The sequence below is a fragment of the Cynocephalus volans genome, chromosome 4 (genome assembly GCF_027409185.1).
Source record: "Cynocephalus volans isolate mCynVol1 chromosome 4, mCynVol1.pri, whole genome shotgun sequence".
Classification (NCBI taxonomy): Eukaryota; Metazoa; Chordata; class Mammalia; order Dermoptera; family Cynocephalidae; genus Cynocephalus; species Cynocephalus volans.
Window position 1 is genome coordinate 145,463,513 of NC_084463.1, and position 25,944 is coordinate 145,489,456.

Below are 25,944 nucleotides of genomic sequence, written 5' to 3' on the forward strand. Positions count from 1 at the left end.
AACTGCAATGTGTAAGTTAAATTTTAAAAAATAAAATAAAAGATATGTGACAACTCAATGCTAAAAGGAAATACTTCAAATATAGTCAAGACGAGAAAAATAAACACCTAATGTTTTAAGCCACACACACAAAAAAAGATGTCAGAAATTAATCAAATACATTAAGTCACTTATTAATATATAGAGACTGTGCGACTGGGTAGTGTTACAAAATCCATCTATATACTACTTACAAGAAACATACCTAAAACAAAATGATCCAGAAGGGTTAAAACTAAAGGCATAGAAAAAGATGAGTCAGAAAAATACTAATCAAAACAGAGCCGGTATTGCAATATTACAATACAAATATCAGACCAAGGCCCAGGATTTTTTTAAAAGTTGTAAAATTCAGACTTTCAGTATTTCCAATGTGGCTAGCTGGAAAATTACATTTTACCTTGGTTTACCATACCTGTTTTTCCCCATCTTTCTAAATTAACTACCACAAACATTTATGGAGTATCTCTGTTTCCTTTTTTTTGTGCTTTTTTTCGGCAGCTAGCCAGTACGGGGATCTGAAACCTTGACCTTAGTGTTATAACACTGTTCTCTAACTGGCTGAGCTAACCGGCCAGCCCTACTTATGGACTATCTATGTATTAGGTAATATAGCAGAGACGAACCTAATTGCTTAGTCCATAGAACTTGCAGTCTAGTAGGGGAACGAAGTCCAGCAACTTTAAAATAAGACAACAAATTGTGAATACCATTAGAGAGTTATAAGTGAAATATGATGGGATTTGGGCTTGGGAGATAGAATCAGGAAAAGACTTTATTTAAAATGTCACATTTGAAATGTCTTAAAAAGCTATATAATTTCACTATTATTAGTTCCTTTACAGCCTAGACTATAACCTAGACACCAGCTTTTTCCTCTTAGGGTATGAAGCACACTTTGGGACTTATTCTTTGCTGGATAGCTTCATAAGTTTAGGCTACAATGTTATCATTTCAGACTTCTTTGCTGGAAATGTAGCCTACCCCATTTACCTGTAACAGCTCATTTACTGTATTTTTCATTTTCCTTTGCTCAAGACAACAGCAGTACCATAAACTGCATGGTTAGATTAATACTTTCATTGCTTTTTAAAAACTTCTCTTCTAACTTAATCCTTTGCCAGATGTTGTCCTGATACTTCCCCATAGTGTTTTATTTTATTTTATTTTATTTTTTGGTGGCTGGCCGGTTTGGAAATTGGAACCCTTGACCTTGGTGTTATAACACCACACTCTAACCAATTGAGCTAATTGGCCAGCCCCTACATAGAGTTTTAGAAGTGACTTCTGTGCTAGCTTTCCATGAGAGAAGAAAAGTATGTAATTTGCTTTTTCATACAGCACTGTTAATATTAACAGGAAGAGGCTAATTTTATCCTAAATGATAACATTCTCTATGTTAAAGACAGGTTAGACACTTCCCCCCGAAGTTGTTCTGGGAGAAGGGAAATGGATGGCTCCTAAAATTTTTTCCTGTTCAGAGATTCAGTATTTTTATTTTTTCTCTTTATGGTCAACAAATGAAAACTGACATTTGGAATTACCGCTGTTCCCTCCATTGCTTGCCATCTTCAGCTTAATGTCTGCTTCTCTGCAAAGATTAACATGTTTTCCACTCATGATTTACTTGTCAGGGAATTTAGGAGTTTTCTGGGACCTGAAGTCTGCTCTTGGTAGGGATGATTACTGGGTAATTGCCTATTCTTTGGTGGAATTTCCATTTTTAGATTACACCAGTCTCTGCAGCCTTTATTTCTTTGGCAGGAGAGTCCAAAAGCAAATGGAGTATATTTCTTCCCTTCCTTGGCCCAGCTTAAACAATGACTCACTTGGGGCCTGGGGCTTTGCTTCATACTCTGATTTTGGGGCCACTTTATACCTTGTTCTTATTTGCCTTTAGTGTTCTGTTTGGAACCTTTCATGTCCTTTGGCGTGTGGGATTGGTCTCTGGGGTTATTGTCAGGGAGGTATATAATATCACCCCCAAACTGGAACAGACAATCCAGTTATGTCCCCACAAACTATGTCATCCTCATAGCAGCTGGTATAGGTTGGGGATAGTATAGAAAAAATATCTCTAAGGAAGCATAATTCCAAATGGGATAGAGGGAGAAGTATTCTTCAAAAAGATATGAATGCCAGTCTCAAAACCAAAGATTTCCCTCTATATGAGATGCTCTAGTGATTGATTAAACTTCCTCAGTGTGTACATGTGGGAGGTGGGAAGCACTCAGAGGAACTGGACTCCGGGAGTTTTCAGAGAAATATGATTATATGAAGAGAATTCCCCACAGAGGGATTTGGTCTAATAAAAAGTTCAGAGTTTTGTTGGGGGGTTGGGAGAGATTTTCTCCCATGTTGGCAGTGTTTCTATCTGGTCTAAAATTTTCATTCTGATTCCAGCCTTCTGGATTCCATCTAATGATGATTTCTTGATTTTTTCTTTCCAGTTTTAACAGTGTATGCCAGGGAACTCACATTCTCTTTCGGGAATTCAGCTTCATCCAAGCAACCCCCCACAATAGGGCATCATTTTTGAGGGCTTTCTGGAGATGCTTTCGAACCGTGGGCAAAAATGGCGGTAAGTCTTCCCAAATTCTATTCTTGTTGCCTTCCTTCCTTTCTTTCTTTCAAACTACTGTCTTTCTTTTGTTCCTATAAACACCGTTTGAATGCATGCTATTCAAGGCTTTTGGAATACGATACTTTTGAAGAGCTGTATGTCTTGTGTCAAGGATATTACTACCAGCGCCACTATCACTAATGATACCTATCAAGAGGCAAGTGTAGCTCTGAGCATTTTACAAGTAGTAACTCATTTAATCTTCACAACAGCTCTCTGTGGTAGATAATAAAACCCCCATTTTATAACTAATGCAGACAAAGATCAGAAGAGTTAAGTAACTTGGCAACATTACATAGTAAATGCTGGGCCGAGATTTATACCTAGGTAATCTGGCTCCAGAGACCTTGATCTTGGCAAATGTTAAAATAGCATGCAGTAAATACAAGGAATAATACGAATACAAAGAAGGAAACTCCTGATTGGGGGGTGGGATGTTGTTGGGAAAGGGAGAGAAGTAGATTAGAGAAAGTTCTCCTGAGAACTGGCTGTTTGATCTAAGTTGGGAAGGGAGAATAGGAATTATCCACATGGATAAAAAAGAGAAGGGCTTTTTAAGTAGAGCATGTGCTGAAGGATAAAAGAACCTGGAATATTTAAGAAACTGAGAAGATCAGAATGACTAGAGTTTGTGAAGGAGGTTAAGGGAGATGAGCCCGTAAAGGAATGAAAGAGTGAGGTCCTAAAAGACCAGTTTTTGCCATAAAAAAGAAGCTGGTTTTTATTCTGTGGGTATTATTTGAAGACTTTTAGATAGGAGAGTGGTGTGGCAATATTTGAATTCCAGAAAGATCAATTTAGAGGCAGTGTGGAAATGGCCTAGACTGGAGGCAGGAAACACAGGAGTCCTGAGGTAGTTGAGGTGAGAGATAAGAGCCAAAACTAAAGCAGTGTCTACAGAGATGGATCTTTCAAAGATAGAATCCACAGGACTTGGTGGCTAGATTTGGCATGTAAGGTGAGTGAGAAGACCAGTGATAATTTTCAGGTTTCTGGCTTGAGCAAATGGGTAAGAAGATTGGAGGGGCAATGGATTTTGGGGGGAAAATATGGTTTCTTTTCATTATGGTAAAGTATATGTACATTTACCATTTTAGCCATTTTAAAGTGTACAGTTCTGTGACATTGAGTACATTCACATTGTTCTGCAACCATCACCATCACCAGAACTTTTTCATCTTCCCAAAGTGAAATTCTGTCCCCATTAAACACTAACTCCCCATTTCCTCCTACATGCAGCCCCTGGCAACTGCCATTCTACTTTCCTAATGAATTTGATTAATCTAGGTACCTCATATGTAGTGGAATCATATACAATATTTGTTCTTCCATGATTTGCTTATTTCACTTAGCATAATGTCCTCAGGGGTCATCCATGTTGTAGCATGTGTCAGAATTTCCGTCCTTTATAAGACTAAATAATATTTCATTGTATATGTACACCACATTTTGTTTATCCATTCTCCAATTGATGGACTCTGGTTGCTTTCACCTTTTGGCTATTGTGAGTAATACGATATGTTTTTTTTGAAAAGTTGAAATTTCTTTGGGACTCAGCTAAAAAGCTTCATTAAGCAGCAGGAAATACAGGTCAGGTTCTAGAAATATAGATTTTGGGAAGTAGAATAAAGTTTACTGAAGTAAAAAATTTTAAAGTACCTTAAAATCCATGAAAGAAGAGCCATGTGCACTGGAAAATGCAAGTCATTCTTGTATTTGAATACTGTTGGTTTGGTATCTCAAGATTATACTCCAAGGAAAATATTAAGAAAGACACTGATTGCAAATGTCTTTATAGAGACTTTATCTTGGTGAGACAAAGGTTGAAAGTACCCCCATTGTGAACTTCTTTTAAAAAATGGCACTCACTAGATTCTTACATTCAAAATATTAAAGTAGATTAAATTGCTCCAAAAATTTCAGATTTAGAATCTCTACATGAAAACCTTTTTTCACATCTGTTTTCACAGGTCTGTTCTTATTCCCCCTTCATATTATGTGCTTTTCCAAATAAGTATTGAATACCTTTAAGACAGTTTCTATTGTGATCCTAACTAAAGAAGAGGAAGGCCTAAACCATTTCCTCATTCATTCAACAAATATTTCTGGTAGACTTAGCAGTGCCCGGCACTGAGGTTATAGCAAGTGAACAGGTACACTCCCTGCTTTCATTGAATTTATAAGCTCTCCCACCCTGCTCTAATCAATACTTTATATAAGCTACTGTAACTTTTTTCGAAAACTCCTTCTACCCAGTATCTCAGATCATTTCAACTATCCTAAAAAATAGGTAAGGTAGGCTTTATTGTACCCATTTTATAAATAATGAAATTGTGTAACTTGTAGAAAGATTGCAGAGTGGGTTAGTAGCAAAGCTGGAAATAGAACCCAGACTTGCTAATGTGCTATTTTTACTATTTCTACTTCAATCACTACTTCTTTTACATGTAACTCTAGAGATCATCCATCTTTATTACACTATTGTACAAGAAGTACTTAGTGTACTGAGAAAAGCATCCTTTCCTTTACAGAATAAATGCACTAAGCAAAAACTAATGTGGACTCAATTTTATGTGAACTAGCTCAGAAAAACTATCTCATTGGTTTCTATATAACAAACTGGGAGCTGTGAGTGTGTATAGGTGAAGTTTGTACTATTTCATCAGCACCTATCTTTCCCAGTCCTTTCTTAATCCCTTAATCAGTCAACAAGTACTTATTGGATACCTATTGTATTGAGCAATGGTGTATACAGCTAGAGCTGGTTTCTGTGATATAGCAGATGGAGATAACTATGCAAAACAGTCTTCAGATAGCCTTAATTTTTTTCCTGATTTAGAACTTGGGCCTCTTCAAGAATTTATTTACTATCACAAGGGATTCATATAGCATTTGGACTCTAAGCAGATGTGGGTTTATTTATCTTTCTAATAACAGCTGCCAGTGATTCATCCAGCTGTGAGAGGAAGCAGCTCCAAGTTCTTCCTGTTTCTCCTGTGCCACATGCAAGACCTAGATTTTATGCTGGATATTTATTGTTATGCTTCTTAATCAGACAGCCTCTGATTTCTTAAAGACTAAATGCAACATTTGTGTCTAGGTGATCCTAAAATTTTTGGTTAAATAGTTTTAATATATTCTTAGCTTTTTTTTCCAGGAAACTTCGGAATGTGTCAGTTCCAAATTTTAATCCAGAATGAGCAAAAACTCTTGGAGACAAGGTTTGAAGGGAAATGATATATTAATCCCCATTTTTTCAATTATAGGGCCAACTACCTACTCAGTGGAGCTGCTACTATATTGTTCCTCTGCACATAACTACCTTAGAATATCATGTATGTGTTTTAGCATTATCAGGAGGAAAGTAACTCTTGTGGGAGGTACTAAAATAAGAGCAGAGTTCCAAAATAACATATCTAAAAATAAAGCCACCTGCAGAAAACTAACGGCCTGATCCCTCTGGCAAGAAATATTTTATTCCAGTGTTTAGCAAGTACAGGGATGCAATGTCATTTCTCCATGACTAATGATGCGAATTTTCCTGTGTCTTAATTTCTAATAATCTCATGAAGACTATAGTGAATCTCTTGCTAATCTAGGCAACTTTAGTCTCTTGGAAGCAAAAATGCCTATTCAAAGGTAAAAAATACCTTTAAAATTCACCTTCTTACTTTGGTATTTCTTTCTATGTAGAAAGATTAATCTGAATTTTCTAAGGCTGGCAAAGATTGAAATTCCCTTGAATTAAATCTTCACTTCTGTTTAGGGATATCAGTTCAAAAGAGCTTTCACCCATAGTTTATTTTCAATTAGAATTTAATTTTGGGCTTTGTGCTTTTACCAAGGAGTGAATATGTATAATTTAATAAAATAATGGTACTTCCTCTTTTACCTGTGAAGAAGCACCAACTAAGGGAATTGTCCTCTTGCCAGAAACAACTGGAAAATCAGACAGAGTATCTGAAACAACTGTTTTCAGACATTGGACAACAGGCAATGGGGACTGTGGGCCCTGAGAGGCAGTTTCCAAGCAACAGTACAGGGAGGGAGATCTTCAAAGAACTGGATGTATTATTGAGTTGAGAAGGCAGATACTGGGGTTTAGGGAGGCCAAGGTGGCCTAAATTTGCAGGCCAGAATACCAGAGAGGAAGAAGTTGCTCAGTGAGCTCTAGAGAGTTGCTAGGAAGTATACAAATCTTTGGATACAAACTCTGCACATGTGTAGGTTGGAAAAAAAGAACCACCAGAAAATAGTAGGCCAAAAAATTCCTGAGTATACACAGAGCTGGAGATAGTTGATACTTCTAACAGCCAGAGTGGAGAGACCTCAAAATACACAGGACATTGGATAGAGTCCTCAGCAGCTTAAAAGCAAAAAGGATTAAACTGATCTACAAGTAATTTAACTATATATGAGAACAAAATTCAATATTCTTTAAAGGACTTCAACAAAATCCAGCACTCAGCAATGAAAACAAAAGTCACAAAGTCTGGCACTGAATTAAAAATTGCCAGACATTAAAAGAAACAGGAAAATATGACCCATAACCAGGAGGAAAGTCAATCAATAGAAACACAGACCCAGAAATGACAGAGATGATGGAATTAACTAACAAGGACCTTAAAACAGTTATTTTAAATCATTTGAATATGCTCAAGTATATAAAGGAAAACATGAATATGGTTAGGAGATAAATGGAAGGTATAAAAAATATCCAAATGTAATTTCTAGACATGAAAAATATAATATCTATAGTAAAAAAGATAGTGATAATAGCAATTAACATTTATTAAGTGCTGCTATGCAGATTATCTCATTTTTCTTCAGAACAATCCTGTGTATTAAGTAGACTCTATTATCTCTTTTGTACAGAAAATGAAACTGAGATTTAGAAAATTAAATAACTTGCTGTAGGTCACATACCTAGTAAATGAAAAAGCCAATGCCAGAAGAAGACAGAAAGCCTGACTCCAGAGTGATCATTGTTTCAGTATGTTCTCCATCAACACTGCATGGGATGCTGGAAATACAAATAAATAAATGATAATACTTGCCCTCACGGAGCTTGCATTCAAGGGGAAGAAACCAAGTAGTCTGGAAATAGTTTCCATGGAGTATTACTAGAGCCATGTATGCAGGTACTTCCAAAGGATCATGGAAAGATTCTTATTATCTTTTAATTCTATTTTTCTACGAACCTTTTGAAGTACACTTGTATAAGATTCAATAATAGTACAAGAGAGGAAATAAATTCTTCTTGCAGAAGTAGGGGAAGAAGGTCACAAAGGAAGTGGTTGAGATGGATCCTATAGTAGTAGAAAGCTGTTAAGCAAATAAGGAGTACATTCTGAAAAGAGAAAACAAGATTTTTGAAAGTATAATGACATGAAACAACATGGTTCCTTTGGAGAATAAGAAGTTCATTGTGGCTGGTGCTTTACACCTAAGAAGGAAACATCATCGCAGGTGACAGGAAATAATGCTGAATGCTTATCGTGTGTCAGCCACTGAGCAAAATGCTCTACATGTATTCATTCATTTAATCCACCAAACAAACATATGAGTTGGTATGATTATTACCCTGTTTTGTACATTAGCAAATTGAGGGTCAGAGAGTTAAGTAACTTGCAGAAGGCCCCAAAGTTTATAAGTAAAACAGCTCATATTCAAACCTAAGTCTACAAAGTCCAGGTTCTTAACAACTCTGCGGGACTGCCTAACGGCATGCTACCCCAGGTTATGAACAGCTTTGTGTGCCCTAAAAAGAAGTTTGTGCTTTCTCCTGAAGTTGGTAAAACCTTATCAATTTGTGTGGTATTTTCACATGTGACACTGAAAAAAGCACGGAAAATAGAATGCAAGGCAGGTAAGAGTGAAGATAGGTACCAGTTAGGAGACTGTTATAATCAAACAGGAAGTGACCCTGGCAATGAAGAGCTATTTAAGGATTTGGTTTGACAGGACTTGCTGATTGATTGGGTACAGGATGTGGGAGAGAAAGAGTCGATAATGAATGCCAGAATCTAAAATATTGCCAATTTCATTCCTCCTTTTTTTCCTTTCCTTTTCTTTCACCTTTTATGTTTCACTCTGAATTCACTGTGGATTTGTCTTCATAGTCAACTAATATACATTCATTCAGTAAACACTTACATTTCAGTTGATGATGATAAAATAGTGAATAGTACAGACAGAAGTTCTTACTTTTGTGGACTTTGCAGTCCTTTAATCAAAGAATTGACAAAAATCCCTGTTTTTATGGAGCTTACATTCTAGGAATCAGAGAATTGCACTGAGACTATGTATTTGGTGACTGTGTATGATAAAGACCTGTTACTTTTTCCTAAAATATCTAATGTTATGGTAGATGAAGTTATGCTAAGGGAAAATGCAGATGATTTAGGCTGAAATAAAGATTTTGGTCTGGCTTCTCTGTAATTGCCTCAAACTTCCACTTGATTTTGATTATCACTAAATCCTCTTCTTCACCGCTAAAATCTATTCTGTGGGGATTAACGGTGCTTAGTTTAGATGGGTGGCTATGTTGTTTGAATTATTAAAGAGTAATTTTTACTTTTGTAATTTTTAAACAAACAAAAAATCTTCACTGCTGCAGGCTCCACCAGCCAGTAATCTTCACCTGCTCCAACCAGGTTCACCCCTCCTCATTGTCTTCCAGAATGCTGATGTAGATACTAAACAACTTCTTAAACCTTCAGTTTCTGTTTTCTGTCTCCCATTTTATTTATTTCTCTTCAGTTCCCAATTTTCGCTTCCTTTTTCATTTTTGCTTCCTTCTTCAAAACTCTTTTCTCTAGGGAGAAGATTAACAATTGATGTTCCCTTAAATCTTTCACTTCATTCCTCCGATAAATTTACTCTTTCCCTCTATCTAATTCCCCCCCCCTCTTTTTTTTTTTTTTTTTTTTTTTTGCAATTTTGGTTCTTTGGGAGCTGTTACACATGTCGCACAAGCATTCCTGGAATGCTTTTGTCACCATCTCCTCTCCCAACCTGAACCTCCTCACATAATACCTCCATACATAATATGTCTAAGTTGCTAATCTCTATCCTTTTAGATCTTAGTTTAAATGTCAGCTCCTTAAAGGGGCCTTCTCTGTGACTCCCTTTCTCATCTGAATTAGGTCTTTCCATTATTATTTTCCAAATCATCCTATAATTTTTAGTCATATCATTTATTACAGTTTCTGCCAAGGTATTTATTTGAATGCCTCTTAATGTCCATCTCCCTTATTAGAGTGTAAGCTTTATGAGGACAGGAACCTTGTTTATTTTGCCAGTAACTATATCCCTAGCACCTAATATAGGTGAATGATTTTTATTTAAGACTCACCACTTTCCAATCAGTATATAGAGGATAGATTATTGAGTGGATTATATTATCATCTCTTCTATTAGAGGATAGGTTAGTTTTGAAAATCCACTTTATATAAATTTTCTATATTTTATGAGAGCCTTTATTTAAAATAATAATAGCTACCACTTACTGACCACCTACTTTATGCCAGGCACTAAACTTCATGTTCAGAGTGCTCCACTGAAAACCAGCCCAATCAAAAGTACACAATATTAAATAACACCTAGTTAAAATAATATTCAACACCCACTGGTACATACATCTAAAACAAGGGTTTGAAAGATTTAGATCATGATCTGTAAGCAAACTTCAAACATCGTGAGTACTACCTTAATTACTTCTTTTGTATTCTGGGTCCAGCCTTTACTCTATGAAAGAGCTCACAAATCAGTGGTCAGCTCACTGCACTTGCCTTGGCCTGCAGATATGCTTTCTATGGCTTGCAGTGTTAAAAATACTTTTTAGGGCTGGCCCGTGGCTCACTCAGGAGAGTGTGCTGCTGATAACACCAAGGCCATGGGTTTGGATCCTATATAGGATGGCTGATTCGCTCACTGGCTGAGCGTGGTGCTGACAACACCAAGCCAAGGGTTAAGATCCCCTTACTGGTCATCTTTTAAAAAAAAAAAACAAACAACTTTTTAAAAATCAGATGCCAACATTTCACATAAAAATTTCAATTCCAATTTCACATGAAGAATGGAAAAGCCTCCCAGTACCATGTCCACATTCCTGCAGGGTGACAGTTCACCAGGGTGAAGATGCAGCTGCTCCCTTTAGACAGGGCATGTAGTCTCAGATTTACCATCATCCCCAGCTGCCCTGCTCCACCAGCTTATGTTTCCTGCCTGGCTTCTGCAAGCATTTGAGTTTTCTACCATTGCTATAGCTTCTTGGTCCATTAATAATCACTAAAAGGTAAAGTTACACTCTTCACTCGGAACATGGGGATTTAAGAGCTTATTCTTCAACTCTGTCTCTTTTCTCCTTGTTATCATGATGTTTCATAAAATTTTAGAATTAGAAGGTACTTTAGAAATCATTTCATCTTGAAACTAGTTGTTTTTTTAATGTATATTTTTTCTTTTTATTGTGGTAAAATATACATATAAAATTTTACCATTTTAACCACTTTTTAAATTGAAAAATCTTTTTTTATGGTGGTAAAATATACATAACATAAAATTTATTATTTTAACCATTTTTAACTGTACCGTTCTGTGGCATTAAACATATTCACAGTGTTGTGCAACCATCACCACTGTTCATCTCCTGAACTATTTTCATCTTGCAAAACTGAAACTCTGTACCCATTAAATGATGACTCCCCATTTTCCCCTCCCCCCAGTTCCTGGAAACCGCCATTCTACTTTTTATCTATGTATTTGACTATACTAGATATGTCATATAAGTGGAATTTTATATTTGTCCTTTTGTGTCTGGCTTATTTCACTTCGTATGATGTTTCCAAAGTTCATCAATATTGTAGCATATGGCAGAATTTCATTCCTTTTTATGGCTGAATAATACTACATTGTATGGATATATACTACATTTTGTTTATCTATTTATCTGTTGATGGACACTGTTGATGGGTTGCTTTCAAGTTTTGGCTGTTGTGAATAATGCTGCTTTGAACATACTGTGTGCAAGTATCTGAGTACTTGCTTTCAATTATTTTGGGCATGTAACTAGAAGTGGAATTGCTGAATCATATGGTAATTCTATGTTTAATTTTTTGAGGAGCTGCTGTACCGTTTTCTACAATGGCTGCACCATTTTACATTTTCACCAGCAATGCGTGATGGTTCCAGTTTTTCCACATCCTCACCAATGCTTGTTATTGTCTGCTTTTTGTTTATAATAGCCATCCTAATGGGTGTGAAGTGGTAGCTCTTTGTGGTTTTGATTTGCATTTATCTAATAACTAATGACATTGAGTATCTTTTCATGTGCTTATTGGCCACTTTTATATCTTCTCTGGAGAAATATCTATTCAAGTCCTTTGCTAATTTTTGAATTGGGCTGTTTGTTTTGTTGTTGAGTTGTAAAAGTTCTTTATGTATTCTGGATATTAATCCCTTATCAGATATATGATTTGCAAGTATTTTCTCCTATTCTGTAGGTTGACTTTTGCTTTCTTGATAGTACCCTTTATTGTACAAAATTTCTTAATTTAGATGAATTACAAGTTTTTTTTTTCATTTTCTGTCCTTTTGTATTATATTCAGGAAATCATTGCCAAATCCAAAGTCATGAAGATTTCCCCCATGTTCTGTTTATAGTCTTAGCTCTTAAGTTTATTTTATTTTATTTTTTATTTTTAAAAATTTATCGTTATAAAATGTAGTTGATTTTCATGGCCTCTTACCAATTCATGCCCTTCCTCCCTCCCTCTCCCGCTTTCCCACCCCCTTCAATATCATATCTGTCCTCTTAACAAGTTCAAGGAATTACTGTGATTGTTGTATTTTTTTTCTGTTTGTTTATTTATTTATTTTTATTAGCTCCCACATATAAGTGAGAACATGCAGTATTTCTCTTTCTGTGCCTGACTTATTTCACTTAACATAATTCTCTCTAAGTCCATCCATTTTGCTGCAAATGGTAGTATTTCATTCTTTTTTACAGCAAAATAGTATTCCATTGTGTAGATATACCACATTTTCCTTATCCACTTGTCCAATTATGGGCATTTAGGCTGTTTCCAACTCTTGGCTATTGTAAATATTGCTGCAGTAAACATGGGAGCATAGGTATCCCTTCGACATCTTGATTTCCATTCCTTTGGGAATATACCCAGCAGTGGGATAGCTGGGTCATATGGCAGTTCTATCGGTAGTTGTTTGAGGAAACTCCATACCATTTTCCATATTGGGTGCACCATTTTACAGTCCCACCAACAGTATAGGAGGGTTCCCTTTTCTCCGCATCCTCACCAGCATTTATTATTCTCAGTCTTTTGGATATTAGCCAGCCTAACTGGAGTGAGATGATACATCAGTGTGGTTTTGATTTGCATTTCCCAAATGCTGAGTGATGTTGAGCATTTTTTCATGCATCTGTTGGCCATTTGTATACCTTCCTTTGAGAAATGCTTATTCAGCTCCTTTGCACATTCTTTAATCTGGTTACTTGTTTTTTTGCTGTTAAGTTGTTTGAGTCCCTTGTATATTCTGAATATTAATCCTTTGTCAGATGCATATTTTGCAAATATTTTCTCCCAGTCTGCTGGTTGTCTTTCACTCCGTTGTTTCTTTTGCTGTGCAGTAGCTTTTTAGTTTAATATAATCCCATTTGTTTATTTTTCCTTTGGTTGCCTGTGCACTTGGCATTGTATTTATAGAGTCTGTGCCCAATCCTACTTCCTAAAGTGCTTCCCCTGTTTTCTTTGATCCAGTTTGAATTAATTTATGTATAAGGTGTTAGGTAAGGGTCCACCTTCTCTTTTTTTCATGTGGATATCAGTTTTCCCAGCACCATTTGTTAAGAAGACTGTTCCTTCCCCATTGAATGTACCCTTGATACCCTTGTGGAAAATCAGTTGACTGTACAGGTGAGGGTTTATTTCTGGGCCCCACACACTATTTTATTTTATATGTCTATCCTTATGCTAGTACTACACTGTTTTGATTACTGTGGCTTTGTAGTAAGTTTTGAAATCTGCAAGTGTGAGTCATCCAACTTTGTTCTTTTTTTTCAAGATTGTTTTGGCTATTCATGTATCCTTTAAATCAAAAAGGATTTTATGAATTTTAAGATGAGTTTTTCTATTTCTGTAAAAAAGTCATGGGGATTTTTATAGGGATTGCATTGAATCTATAGATCACTTTGGGTGGTACTATCATCTTGACAGTGTCAGGTCTTTCAGTCTGTAACACGGGATGTCTTTCTATTTATTTAGTTCATCTTCAGTTTCTTTAAGCAATGTTTTTCAGTTTTTAGTGTACAAGTCTTTCACCTCCTTGGTTAAATTTATTCCTGAATATTTGGTTCTTTTCATGCTATTGTAAATGGGATTGTTCCCTTTTTGCATTTTTCACTGCTAGTTTATAGAAATGTAATTGATTTGTGTGTGTTGATTTTATATCCTGCATCTTAGCCAAATTCATTCTTTAGTTCTAACAGAGTGTGTGTATGTATGTGTGTGTAATCTTTAGGGCTTTCAGCATATAATATCATGTCATCTGCAAACAGGTAATTTTACTTCTTTCTCTCCAATTTGGGTGTCTTTTGTGTATTTTTTCTTGCCTAGTTCTCCTATACTTTTCTTGCTAGAATCTCCTATACTATGTTGAGTAGAAGAAGCAGAAGCAGTCATCCTTGTCTTGTTCCTGATCTTAGGGGGAATGCTTTCCAGCACTTGGTCTTAAGATAAAACCACATCAAGATAATTGTGATTCGTGCAACTGCTAATAGATTTGTTTTTAACATTTTTACTTCCAGTCTAATCTTTTTTTTCTTTAGTTATAATGATCTAAATGTTCAAAAAGGGAGTGATAGTACATTTTTGTGTCAAAACTGAGTAGCTCACATTCTTAATAAGTAATCACTCTGGGAAAAAAATTAATGATTTCCTCAGCTACTTTAAAAACTTTATTGCTTGGAGAAGAATAAATGTATCATATAACATCATATATGAGTTGTCCAATATTATTTTTTTTAAAGTTCACATACTTCAAAGGCTGCTATGGACTGAATTATATCCCCCCCTGCCCACGCACATACGTTCATATCTTGAAACCCTAACCTCCAATGTGACTGTATTTGGAAATAGGGCCTATTAGGAGGTAAATAAAGTTAAATGAGATCGTAAGAGTAAGGCCCTGATCTGATTGTATTAGTGTCCTTATAAGAAGAGACACCAGAGAGCTTGCCCTCCTTTTCTCCCTCTCTCCCTTTGCCACGTGAGGAAACCCGGAGAAGGCAAGCTGTCTGCAAACCAAGGAGAGAGCCCATAGCAGACACTGACCCTGCTGGGACCTCGGTCTTAGACTTCCAGTCTCCAGAACTGTGAGAAAATAAATTTCTCTTTAAGCCACCCAGTCTATGGTATTTTGTTATGGCAGCCTAAGCAGATTAATACAGAGGCCATCTTTTTACTCACAGTTTCAACACAAAAAAATTAATTTTGTTTTGCATGTTGAGTCCAAACCCTGTTCTGATTCATTACTAAGATTTTATCTGAGGCTGTAAGTCTGGCATTGTTGTGACCCTGCATTATCAAATTGAGCCATTTAATTTCTTTAAAATATCAATAAGATTTCCAATTTGATAAACCTATATTTAATGGATTTACTTTAAGGTACAAATAATAGTAATTTCTTATTTTATTTGACTATTGTTCTGACAATTCCCTTGTGTCAGTCAGGAAACTCTAGTACAAAAGAATAAATTCTGGTGCCACTCCTGATATCTCTGCAAATAAGTCTGAAAGTTCTGCAGTTTAAAGCCCTCATCCTTGGGGGCCGGCCTGTGGCTCACTTGGGAGAGTGTGGTGCTGAGAACACCAAGGCCCCGGGTTCGGATCCCATATACGGATGGCCGGTTCGCTCACTGGCTGAGCGTGGTGCTCACAACACCAAGTCAAGGGTTAAGATCCCCTTACTGGTCATCTTTTAAAAAAAAAAAAAAAAAAAAAAAAGCCCTCATCCTAATAAAATTGATAGTCTGTATCAATTTGTATAACATTATTCAATAGTGTTTTAGAAAATGCTTATATAATTTTTACCGCTAGTACTTATCTACACAACATTTTTGGCTTTCTCTTTTATATAATCCTCGACTCCTTAGATTTTTTTCTACTATTGCTTTTCTAGTCATAGTATAAATATGACTATATTTTAATGACTTTATTAGTATCTTAACACTTAAAGACTTCTATTTTATAATTATCAAGCATTTTATAAAATAAATCCACTTTGTATTTGTTTCCATAACCAGATCATACAGACACAAGTAAAAGGAGAGCTTGATAACATCTGTACTACTACCCAGTTAAATACAAAGATGTTATGTAATCTCAGCTTTTATGCCAATACCGTCCTGGACTAAAAAGAAAAAAGACCAGAGCAGATAAAAATCTTCCTAATCAGTGACACATTCACAACTTCAAGTTATATATACTTGTGGAGCAAGAGGAACTCCACAAATGAGTTAACCTGAGAGCATAGTTTGGTAGTATCTATATATTAAAACTTACTATGCAGCATATTTAGTGTGTATTTTGTGTTTATTATAGATTTTCAAGGTATGTTTTTAATAAGAAAAGAATTAAATTAAATATTTATTGAACTTTACAAGTCTCTCTACAAAATTCTAGCCTTTTGTGAAACACAGTTTGAAACTACTCATCTACTTCAATCCTTCTCCATCGTGTAGATGTAGAAATGGAAGCCAAGTCTCCCAGCCAGTTGACAGTAGAACCAAGATTAAATTCAGGTCTTCTGACTCTCAGTCAAGAGCTCTTGCCATTATCATGCTCTGCTGCTAAATGAACATAAATATATTTTGTCATTTAGTCTCTGAGATGAATGTAAAATTTTCTAGTCCAAAATATAATCATAGTAGTTAAGGCATAAGAATGTATTGCAATTGTTTGTGATTTTATATCTTCTTTCATTGTTTTACAGATAAAGGAAAGGTAGCTACAAATTCTTCAATTTAAAGTGCTATTTTACCTGTCTTCAAGTGAAAAAATAAAATTATTCCAGCTTATTTAAATTTAAAAAATTATGATTCTTATTACTGAGGGAAGTATGATACTTGCTTACTGCATGTTTCATGCTTTGAAAGACATAATAAACAGAGTTTGGAAGTTCTTTTTCCCAGCGCAGCACTCTACCAAGTGCGCCACGGGCTCGGCCCTGGAAGTTCTTTTTCAAAAAAACCTTGGTTGTATGTTCAGTTATGCTGAAGTGAGACTTTAATATGTGATGTTATTAAATCCATTCTCTAAAATAGCTCTACCAGAAATTGAACAATACCTTTTAGGCTTCTGAAATTTCTTGTCTCATGGTTCTGTTAGCAATAAAAGTAAGTTACTAAATTAAAGTTTATGTACTATGAATCAAAATAAAACCACCTTAGGTTAAAGATGTCAATTTAATAACCCATACTCAAATTTGGCTGTTTTGATGGGTTTTAAGCTGGAAGTATATAAAAGCAAGTATAAATAGTGTTGAAAATTTAATCTTTTCCAGTTTTATTTTGCTTGGCACAACCTGCTCTTCATTCCCACTGCCACCACCTGACCCTAATTTAGAACCCTAATTACACATCTTGGGGAGGTTGTCAAAAAGAGATTCCTTGATCCAATTTCAAACCTACTCAATCAGAACCAGCAGGCAAGGAACCTGGATGTTTATCATTTAACAAGCATTTCAGGTGATTCTTAGGACCACTCAAGTTTGGGAAACTGAGTCCTCTTAACTTTTTTTCTTTGCTCCAGTCCTTGCTCTACATAAGTGGTTTTCAACCCTGGTTGCATATTGGGATCACTTAGTGAGCTTTTAAAAATGCTGATGCGAAGCCCCACCCCAGACCAATTTGATCAGAATCTTTTGGGTTGGGGCCCAAACATTTTAAGTGTTCTTCAGATGGTTCTGATAGATGTTGAAGCTTGAGAACTACTGTAAGACCTTTGATAAATGTAATTTTCTAAAGTACAGCCCTAGACTTGTCACCCTCTGCTTAGAACATCAGTGGTTCTGTATTGCTTACTAATGAAATATGAATTCCGTGACTTTACATCATGAGGCCATTCATTATCCAACCCCAGCCTTTCTGACCACTGCTCTCCTACTCATAGGCTATACTCTCGCCACACTCGCCCAAACACTCCCTATGCTTTTCCTTTTACATACCTTTGTTTTTGCTTTGCCCTCTGTATAGAACTTTCTCCCATGTTTATCTGTCACATTCCTGTCTATCCTCAAGTAGACCCAGCTCAAGTAATACATCTTTTAAAAGTCCTTTTGATTCCCACACTCCCCCCTTCTTGCCCTTCCCCATCTCCATTCAAAAGTGATCTGTCTATGGCAGTTGTTCTGTCATAACTTATATTTACTTGTTGGCAAACACAAATCTCTTTTCTATGATATTGTATAGGGTTAAGAATAAATAAGTTTTTATGTTTTTCTACCTCCCCATCTAGATTATAAATTTGTAATATCAAGTATCTGTTTACTTGTGTGTGAGGCACTGAAGAGAAGGACTTTAGAGTCAAGTGGCCCTAGGTTCAGGTGTCCTTTTTATTGGATATAGCTGTGGGACCATGGTTGTTTTAGTCCGTTGTGTGTTGCTATAACAGAAATACCTGAGACTGGGTAATTTATAAAGGAAAGAGGTTTATTTGGCTTACGATTCTGGGACAGCTGCATCTGGCATGGGCCTCAGGCTGCTTCTGCTCATAGTGGAAAGTGGCAGCAGCCGGTGGGTACAAGCAGATCACATGGCGAGAGGAAGCAAGAGAGAGAGAGCAGGTGCCAGGGTCTTTTTAAGCAACGAGCTCTCGCGGGAACTAATAGAGCGAGAACTCACTCATTAATCCCCCCTCCCCCAGGGAGAGCATTAATCCATTCATGAGGGATCCGCCCCCATGACTCAATCAGTTTCCAACACTGCCACATTGGAGATCAAATTTCCACATGAGTTTTGGAGTGGACAACACATTCAAACTCCATCAATGGTCAAGTTAATTTTTCCAAGCCTTAATTTTCTCATCTGTAAAATGGAGAGCATACTAATTCAGTGTTGTGAGAACTTAGTTAAATAAGGAACTAAAGCACTTATTAATCCCAGTGCATAATAACTGCTTCATTGGTCAAAGTCTGTTGCTCTTGTTATTATGATAATTATTAAAGTTAGCTCCCTGGAGGACAGAAACTGTGTATTTTATCTTCAAATTCCCATTCTGTGTCTTGCTTGTTATAGGTGCTCAGTAAATGCTGGGTGAATAACAAATGCCTGCTGGGAGATCAAATGTGCCGTGCTTATGTATAGTCCATCTCCAGTCAGTTCAGCCTATCGTGGAGAGAGTAGTTCAAATTTCAATTATACATTATAGATACAGACACAAAGTAGGGTTTCTACTAGGATCTTTTTTTTTTTTTTTTCTTCTAGAAACTTATAAAACTATTTTTAAAAGGCCAAATCCCCAGTTTAACCATACAACAGCTGCTGTCCTTCTGCTGCCAGGAAATAGGGAAAACCCTCCAAGAGCTATTTGCTGTTTGTTTGTACATCTTATGATAAACATGCCGTGACTTGGGGAGAGCACACACATTCCCTGCAGGCAAGCTCTGGTTTGGGAAGTTGCATGTAGCAGCAGTGAGGAAGAAATCACCCACCTTGTGGGAGAGGTTCTTGTAGGGACTCAGCTAAACCCATTTGCAGTTTTGCAAGTTATTTGCTGAGATGAAGGGACTGGGTGTGGATGGTCTGAGATTCCTCCTGGGAGGTCACTTCAAGAATCTCCTTAATTTCCTCGCCCTTAGTCTTTGTTCTCTGGCTTTGGTGCAAGGGTGCAGTCAGTCGCACCCTCTTGGCTGCTGTTCCCAGTACACTGAATTCTTTGAAGCCTGCTGTTGCAGCCAAGGATTCCCTGCCCTGTTCTTTTTCCCCTTGCCCTGATTTAAAAAACAGTTCTGGAAATTCTCATCTGGCATGGAGACTGACGAGAAGGAACTTAGTTGCAAGCTGTTCTTCTAGATATACAGGACCAAAAAGGACCTTTAGAGCTTTAAATTACCATTTCTCAAAAACCCAATCTGATGGATTTTATATGAACAAATTATATGAAGTAGGCTCTGCCATCACCACTATCATTTAAGCTGAGGCGAAACTGATGCAGGAAAGTACTTATCACCTTTGTCACTTACAGGAGGATTGTGAGGATATATTAACTGATTGAAATCTCAGGAAAGATATGTAACACATATACAAGGATTAATGGATAGTCCACAAAAATGTTTACCAGGTGACTGATATGATATTTTAAAATATATATTTTTAAATATATGGACAAATAAATGAATTTAACCATGTTATAATTACAATGGGTCTGATGACCAAAGAATTAGTAAGTAGTCTGAAAAATACATAATTTCAATGTTCAGACCTTATTTGTTATGCTAATGGCCAGTAATTCCTTTGAAGTACATTTCTACTTTTAAAATAAAATTAAATTCAGGAAGCAATGATGGGCAAATATGTGATAAAGTGCTAGGCAGACACTAAACATCTGTATTTATTGTTGCAAGTTGCAGAACAACATGATGATATAATACTATGTGTATAAAATTATATATATTTATGTCTGTATATATGCATACAAAAATGCTTGGAATGAGGTTTACCAAAATGTTATTAATGCTTTTTTCTTAATGCTGGGGCTTTACTTTTTTATTTACACTCTTCTTTGTTGTTTGAACTTTTTAAATAATGAACATGTAACATTTTTATGATCACTTTAAAAATAAAGCTATTTTTATTTTGAAAGAAAGAGAGTTTTGTTTGAGCAAAACTATGTGCCCAAAGTGAAAGATGAGCAGAATTTAAATAAGGGGAGAAAGCATCTTAGACAGCTTAAGCACAGAAATGACTGTAATAATAGTGTTTGAAAAGACAACAAGGAAACCAGCTAATATAGAATAGTAACCTAATGTGATCTGTGGTAGAGAAATTTGCTTTATTGCCAATTTTATTTCATAAGATAGCTTTATTTTGATATGTTACAAACTATAGTATACTTGGGAGCATTTAAAAAAGCATATCCTAGAAAAATAAATATTTTATAATTATTCTGAATATTGACTCTGAGGTGATATAGAAACTATGACTGCTATGAACATTTTGTTATATTAGTGTATCAAGGATGGAAGACTTCAGTACATGTGCTCTGTAATCCTGTCATGTCTGTCCACAGGCTTGTTCTCAAGTCAGCCAGTGGCTTTTTGTATAGTCTTTTCATTTGTGGTTAATATTTTTTTACACCTTTCTTCTATTAAGAAAATCAAAAAGTGGGGTGGGGAGGGTGCAAAACAAAAAAAAAGTTTATTAAAAAAAGATGTTAAGATTGAGACGTTTCAAACAATAGAGTCAGGATTCACTTTCAGTAGTTATCTGATTAACATAATTACATTAAGTTTGTAGTTCACACCCTAAATACTGTAGCCATGTAAACTATACTTACCATACAAACAAATTTTTCTGAGAACTATATATTTGAAATTTTAAATACAAAATGTCAATCATTAAAGCTTTTCTTTTTGAATTTGTGTATTTATTAAGTTCTTTCAGGGTCCAAAGCACTGTGCTAGATGAAAGGTATGCAGAGAACTCATTCATTTTGTATTATTCATCCAACATCTATTTATTCATTCAACAATATTTGTTGAGTGTGTCTTCTGTGCCAGGTATTATCGTAGGTGTGGGTACTAAAAGGACAAGGAAGATATAGTTCTATTTTTAAGGACTTCACAGTCTAGTTGGAAAGAAAATGGACATGTATTTAGTTTTAGACCACTGGTAGAAATTGTCAGGTCAAAACTCCATGTTTACTTGCTCTCTCTGTAGAATACACTAAAATTATAATAAAGGGGGAAAAGCTATTATGGACAAAGTAAAAAGAGAACAAGAGAGGAGATGCCATCAAATGATAGATGTCAACCAAATTTTTAGAAGGTAGACAGCAAATGGATAAGTAGGAACTGATTTAGCAGAGAAAGCTGATGACTGACTACTTGCAAAAAGCAGAGGTATCTGTTCCATAGAGGTTTAAAAGGGTTCAAGAATTGGAGATGTCAGGTACTCTGAAATTGGAAGTGAGAAGGGGGCTGAAAACAGGAAGATTTGTTGAAAGTCTTTATAAGGAACAGTTAGATCCCCAGATCCTCTCCCCCACGTCAAGCATCAAGGTTACTACCCTTCTCCATCCCGGTAGAAGACGGGGGAAACTAGACGAGAGGAGCTCTCGACTCAGGAGCTGTAGTGCTGTCTATATGACGGATATTGACACTCCCACTCCAGCTCCCTTCCCTTGCTTAGCTCTCAGAATGCTGGCTGTCAAAGAGCTAACCCCCAGGCAGGAGTGTGAAATATTATCTGGAGAAACTGAAGTAGCCCCAATGAAAGACCCAACAAATCTGACATTTAGGAGTTGCACAGTGAAATGACCAGGTCTCTCCACCCATTCATTCTACAGTGAAGCTCAGTGTAAACAAGCACCATCCATTGAGATAACAGCTTTTTAGTACCTCACTCTAAATAGGAATGGACATATCCAAGGATCACCAGAAATTTGGGGAAATCTCTAAAATGATAGCCGGAAACCAAAACAAACAGGGATGGGGGGGTGGGGGGTGTAATGGAAAAGTGGTGGACTAATGGGTACAGAGCCATGCTGTCTACCCTAAGTGAATCATTGTGCAGTATATGCGTGTATTGAAACAATACACTGTACCCCACAAACATGTACAAGTAAATGTTAAACTATTTTGGGTAAATTAAGAACCAAAACCAAAAAACAACATGGGGAAGAACTCAGAAGAAGCATTGACAATAAAAGAAGAAAATTTTAAGAAAAAAAAAAAAAAAAAAAATATATATATATATATATATATATATATATATATATATATGTTCTCAGGGGAAGAAAAAAAGAGAGAAGATGTTGAACCCATTGAATAAGAATAGCCTGCTATAAAAAGGAACAAGACAGAGTTCTTGGAAATTAAAAATTGTAATAGCAGAAAGAAAAAATTCAGTAGACAGGCTGACAGATAAAATTAAGAAAATTGCCCAGAAAAGGCAAAGAAATAGGAAATAAGAGGAAAAAAATAAAAGAAAACTACAGGCTCTGTCCAGTAGTTCTAGATAGAACAGGGGAACTAGAATGCAATCGAATTTCTCAACAGCAGCACTGGAACCTAAAAGACAGTAGAGCAGTGCTTTCAGAATTCTAAGACAAAGTGATTTCCAACGTAGAATTCTGTACCAAACCAAAACTACCAATCAACTGTGAGGCTAAAGATTTTTAGATGGGCAAGATTTGATAAATTTCAACTCCCATAGAGCCTTTCTCATGAAACTACTAGAGGGTGTTTCATCAAAAAAAAAAAAATAGGAATAAATCTAGGAAGAAGGAAGTATGGGATCTAGAAACGAGGAATCTGACACGGGAGAGAGGGAAAGAGAATTCTTAGAATGATAATGTTGGGTAGTCCCAAGACAACAGTTAGTGCAGGAGAGCTAGAAAGCAACCCATTCAGATTGGAGTCACAGGACAAAAGGCCCCAGGAGGAATGTGTACAGGACAATTAAAAAATAGAACTGGGCTGGCTGGTTAGCTCAGGTGGTTAACACCAAGGTCAAGGGTTTGGATCCCCATACTGGCCAGCTGCCAAAAAAGAAAAAAAAAAAATACACACACATACCCCTTGTGGCTTGGCTGTGAATAGTATTTACATAGTCATAAATAGGTAAATACTGAATATTTGTAAGCTAAAATTAGTACTATATTTATATTGAAAGATGGAGGAATGGGAAATATGTGTGGGTGGTGAAAAAGATTACTTGTCTTCTTCAACTAAGAATCAAAAGATAATACCTAAAATTTAAAAATCAAGAGATGAAACATAAGAATGTTATCTTTTTTAAATGTAGAGGAATAATGATCGAGGGGGAAATGCAGAGTAAAAAATAGAAGACTCAGTGAGTTTGTGAAGTAGGATTGACTAAAAGAGTTACTACCGTGGTTTGGTTTGGAGAGAAGTGAATTTGAGAAGCCGGTGAACCTTTCAAATGAACTTGTCCAGCAGGGATTGAAGACTGATACAGAGATTGGAAGTAGAAATATAGATGATAGTTAAATCACGAATGTATCAAAGGAATAAAAGTGTAGCAAAACTTTGGAGAATACTTATGTTTAAAGGGTGAGAGAAGGAGGAAGAATTAGGGAAGAAACAACTAGAATGAGGAAGAAAAAGAGCATGAAGTGACTTTACAGAAGACAAGAGAGGAGAATTTCAAGGAAAGGCTGGGCACCAGTATCAATTGTTTCAGGTAGAGAACTAAGAAAAGGTCCTTTGAACATATGGTGTTTGGGAGATCATCCATAACTTTCAGTAGAACCGTTTCATTTGAGTGATGGAAGCGACATTGAGGGAGTTACTGAGTAAATGAATGAATAGTAAGAAAAAGGAGATAATGAATATATAGCACACTGGTCTGAGAAATTTGGCTTTGAAAAACAAGAGGAGAAGGAAGTAGCTTTAGTGAATAGAGTCTGTGAAAGGTTTTTTAGATTAAAGGACCACTGAAACATGTGTGGGTAGATAACAAGGGGTTAATGGGAAGGCAAGATCAAAGATGCAAGTGGGCACATCCAGGCCAGCCATGGAGCCAGTCCGCTGCCCAGGGGGTCTTGGGAGACAGGCCGTGGGCCCTAGCCCCACTCCTGCCCACAATCAGATGTGACAATGTACTAATCAACCACAGGTGTTTCTTTGGGGTATGTGACTTATCTGCTCATGTCCCTCACCAAATTTCTGCTTAGATTTTTCTAATTCGTTTTTAAGAGTTCTTTTCACAATGAGGATGTTAATCTCTGTTTAAAAAAAAAAAAAGTAGAGAGTAGAATAATGGTTACCAGAGACCAGGAGGGGTGGGAGTTGAGGGGAAGATTAGGGGTGAACTAATGGGGACAAAGCTATCCTATCTACTCTAAGTAAATCATTGTGCAAGATATGCATGTATTGAAACAACACACTGTACCCCACAAAAAAATGAAATTGAATTTAAAAAAAGAAAAAAATAGAAGAATTTTTTTTAAAAAAGATGCAAGTGGAAGAGGGATAATTGGTGGAGCAAGGTGTCATAGAAACTGAGACAACATGGACTCAAGAGCACAGATGGAGAGATTAGTTTTAGTAAGAGAAGTGAAAGGTTTCTTTCTCCAAGAGAAGGAAGTGATAAGGATAAGTGAAGATGCAGAGAAATATTAAGATATAGAGCAAGGAAACTGAAGAATCTAAGAAATCAGATGGCTTTGATCTTCTCAGTAAAATAGGAGGTAATCTGCTGAGTTGGAGATTACCAACTCATGGGTTGGAGCACAGGGTTAGTTTGGAAATTTGAGAATGGAAAATGTCTGGAACAGCTGCTATAAGGAATGTGATACAAAGTTAAAAGGAGATGACTGAAAGGATTACCCAGTACCCATGAGTGTCCAGTTGGGGTTAGATAGTATAAATTTGTAATAAAGCCAATCAATATGGTTCTGGACTTCTTCCATGAATGCTGTATCTCCAAAAGTTATATTAATCGTCATTTTGGCTAGGATAACATTTCCTTGGAGTGTCATAAGAGATATCCCAGGGTACAAAAACTTTAGAATATGCTTGCTTAAGAAGACTGCGTGCTGCTCAGGAGTACCAGAGAACAGGTTTCTGTGTGGGATACTTCAATCTCGGTCATTTAGAGGCCTTGTGGGGAGAATCATGGTCAACAAAAAAGAAATATACTTAAGAGACTTAAGAGAAGCAAAGCAGTTTGGTATTAAAAAGATCTATAGCTGTGTGTATATCTAGACACAAATCTGAGGGTGGGAGCATGTTGGAGAACATCTGGATTCAGATAAAAGAAGAGTATAAGAGGAGTGACATCATTGTGGGATTACAGTGTAGGCTACTTAGCCAGATGGAAGAAATAGATAAACCATTCCTGATGCAGATCACAAAACTGGCTTGAGTCAGGACAGCATGGTGATAGGGAATTCAACCATCAAGAAATGAACTGAAAGTTGCATTCAGCCAAAAAGCAGTATACTTGATTAATTCTTTTTTTCCTGCTTATGTTTTTCTGATCAAAGAAACACTTACTTATTGTAGAAATGTAGTTG

General features: G+C 36.3%; 1 protein-coding gene across 2 annotated transcripts in view; it reads left to right on the forward strand.

The window, feature by feature from the left end:
• CSTPP1 (centriolar satellite-associated tubulin polyglutamylase complex regulator 1) overlaps positions 1 to 25,944 on the forward strand; it is a 214,307-nt gene that overhangs the window by 114,696 nt on the left and 73,667 nt on the right. For both annotated transcript variants that reach the window (XM_063092512.1, XM_063092511.1), the window contains exon 3: positions 2,490 to 2,620. In XM_063092512.1, coding sequence (XP_062948582.1) covers positions 2,490 to 2,620 — 131 coding nt within the window. The remainder of the gene's footprint in view (positions 1 to 2,489; positions 2,621 to 25,944) is intronic.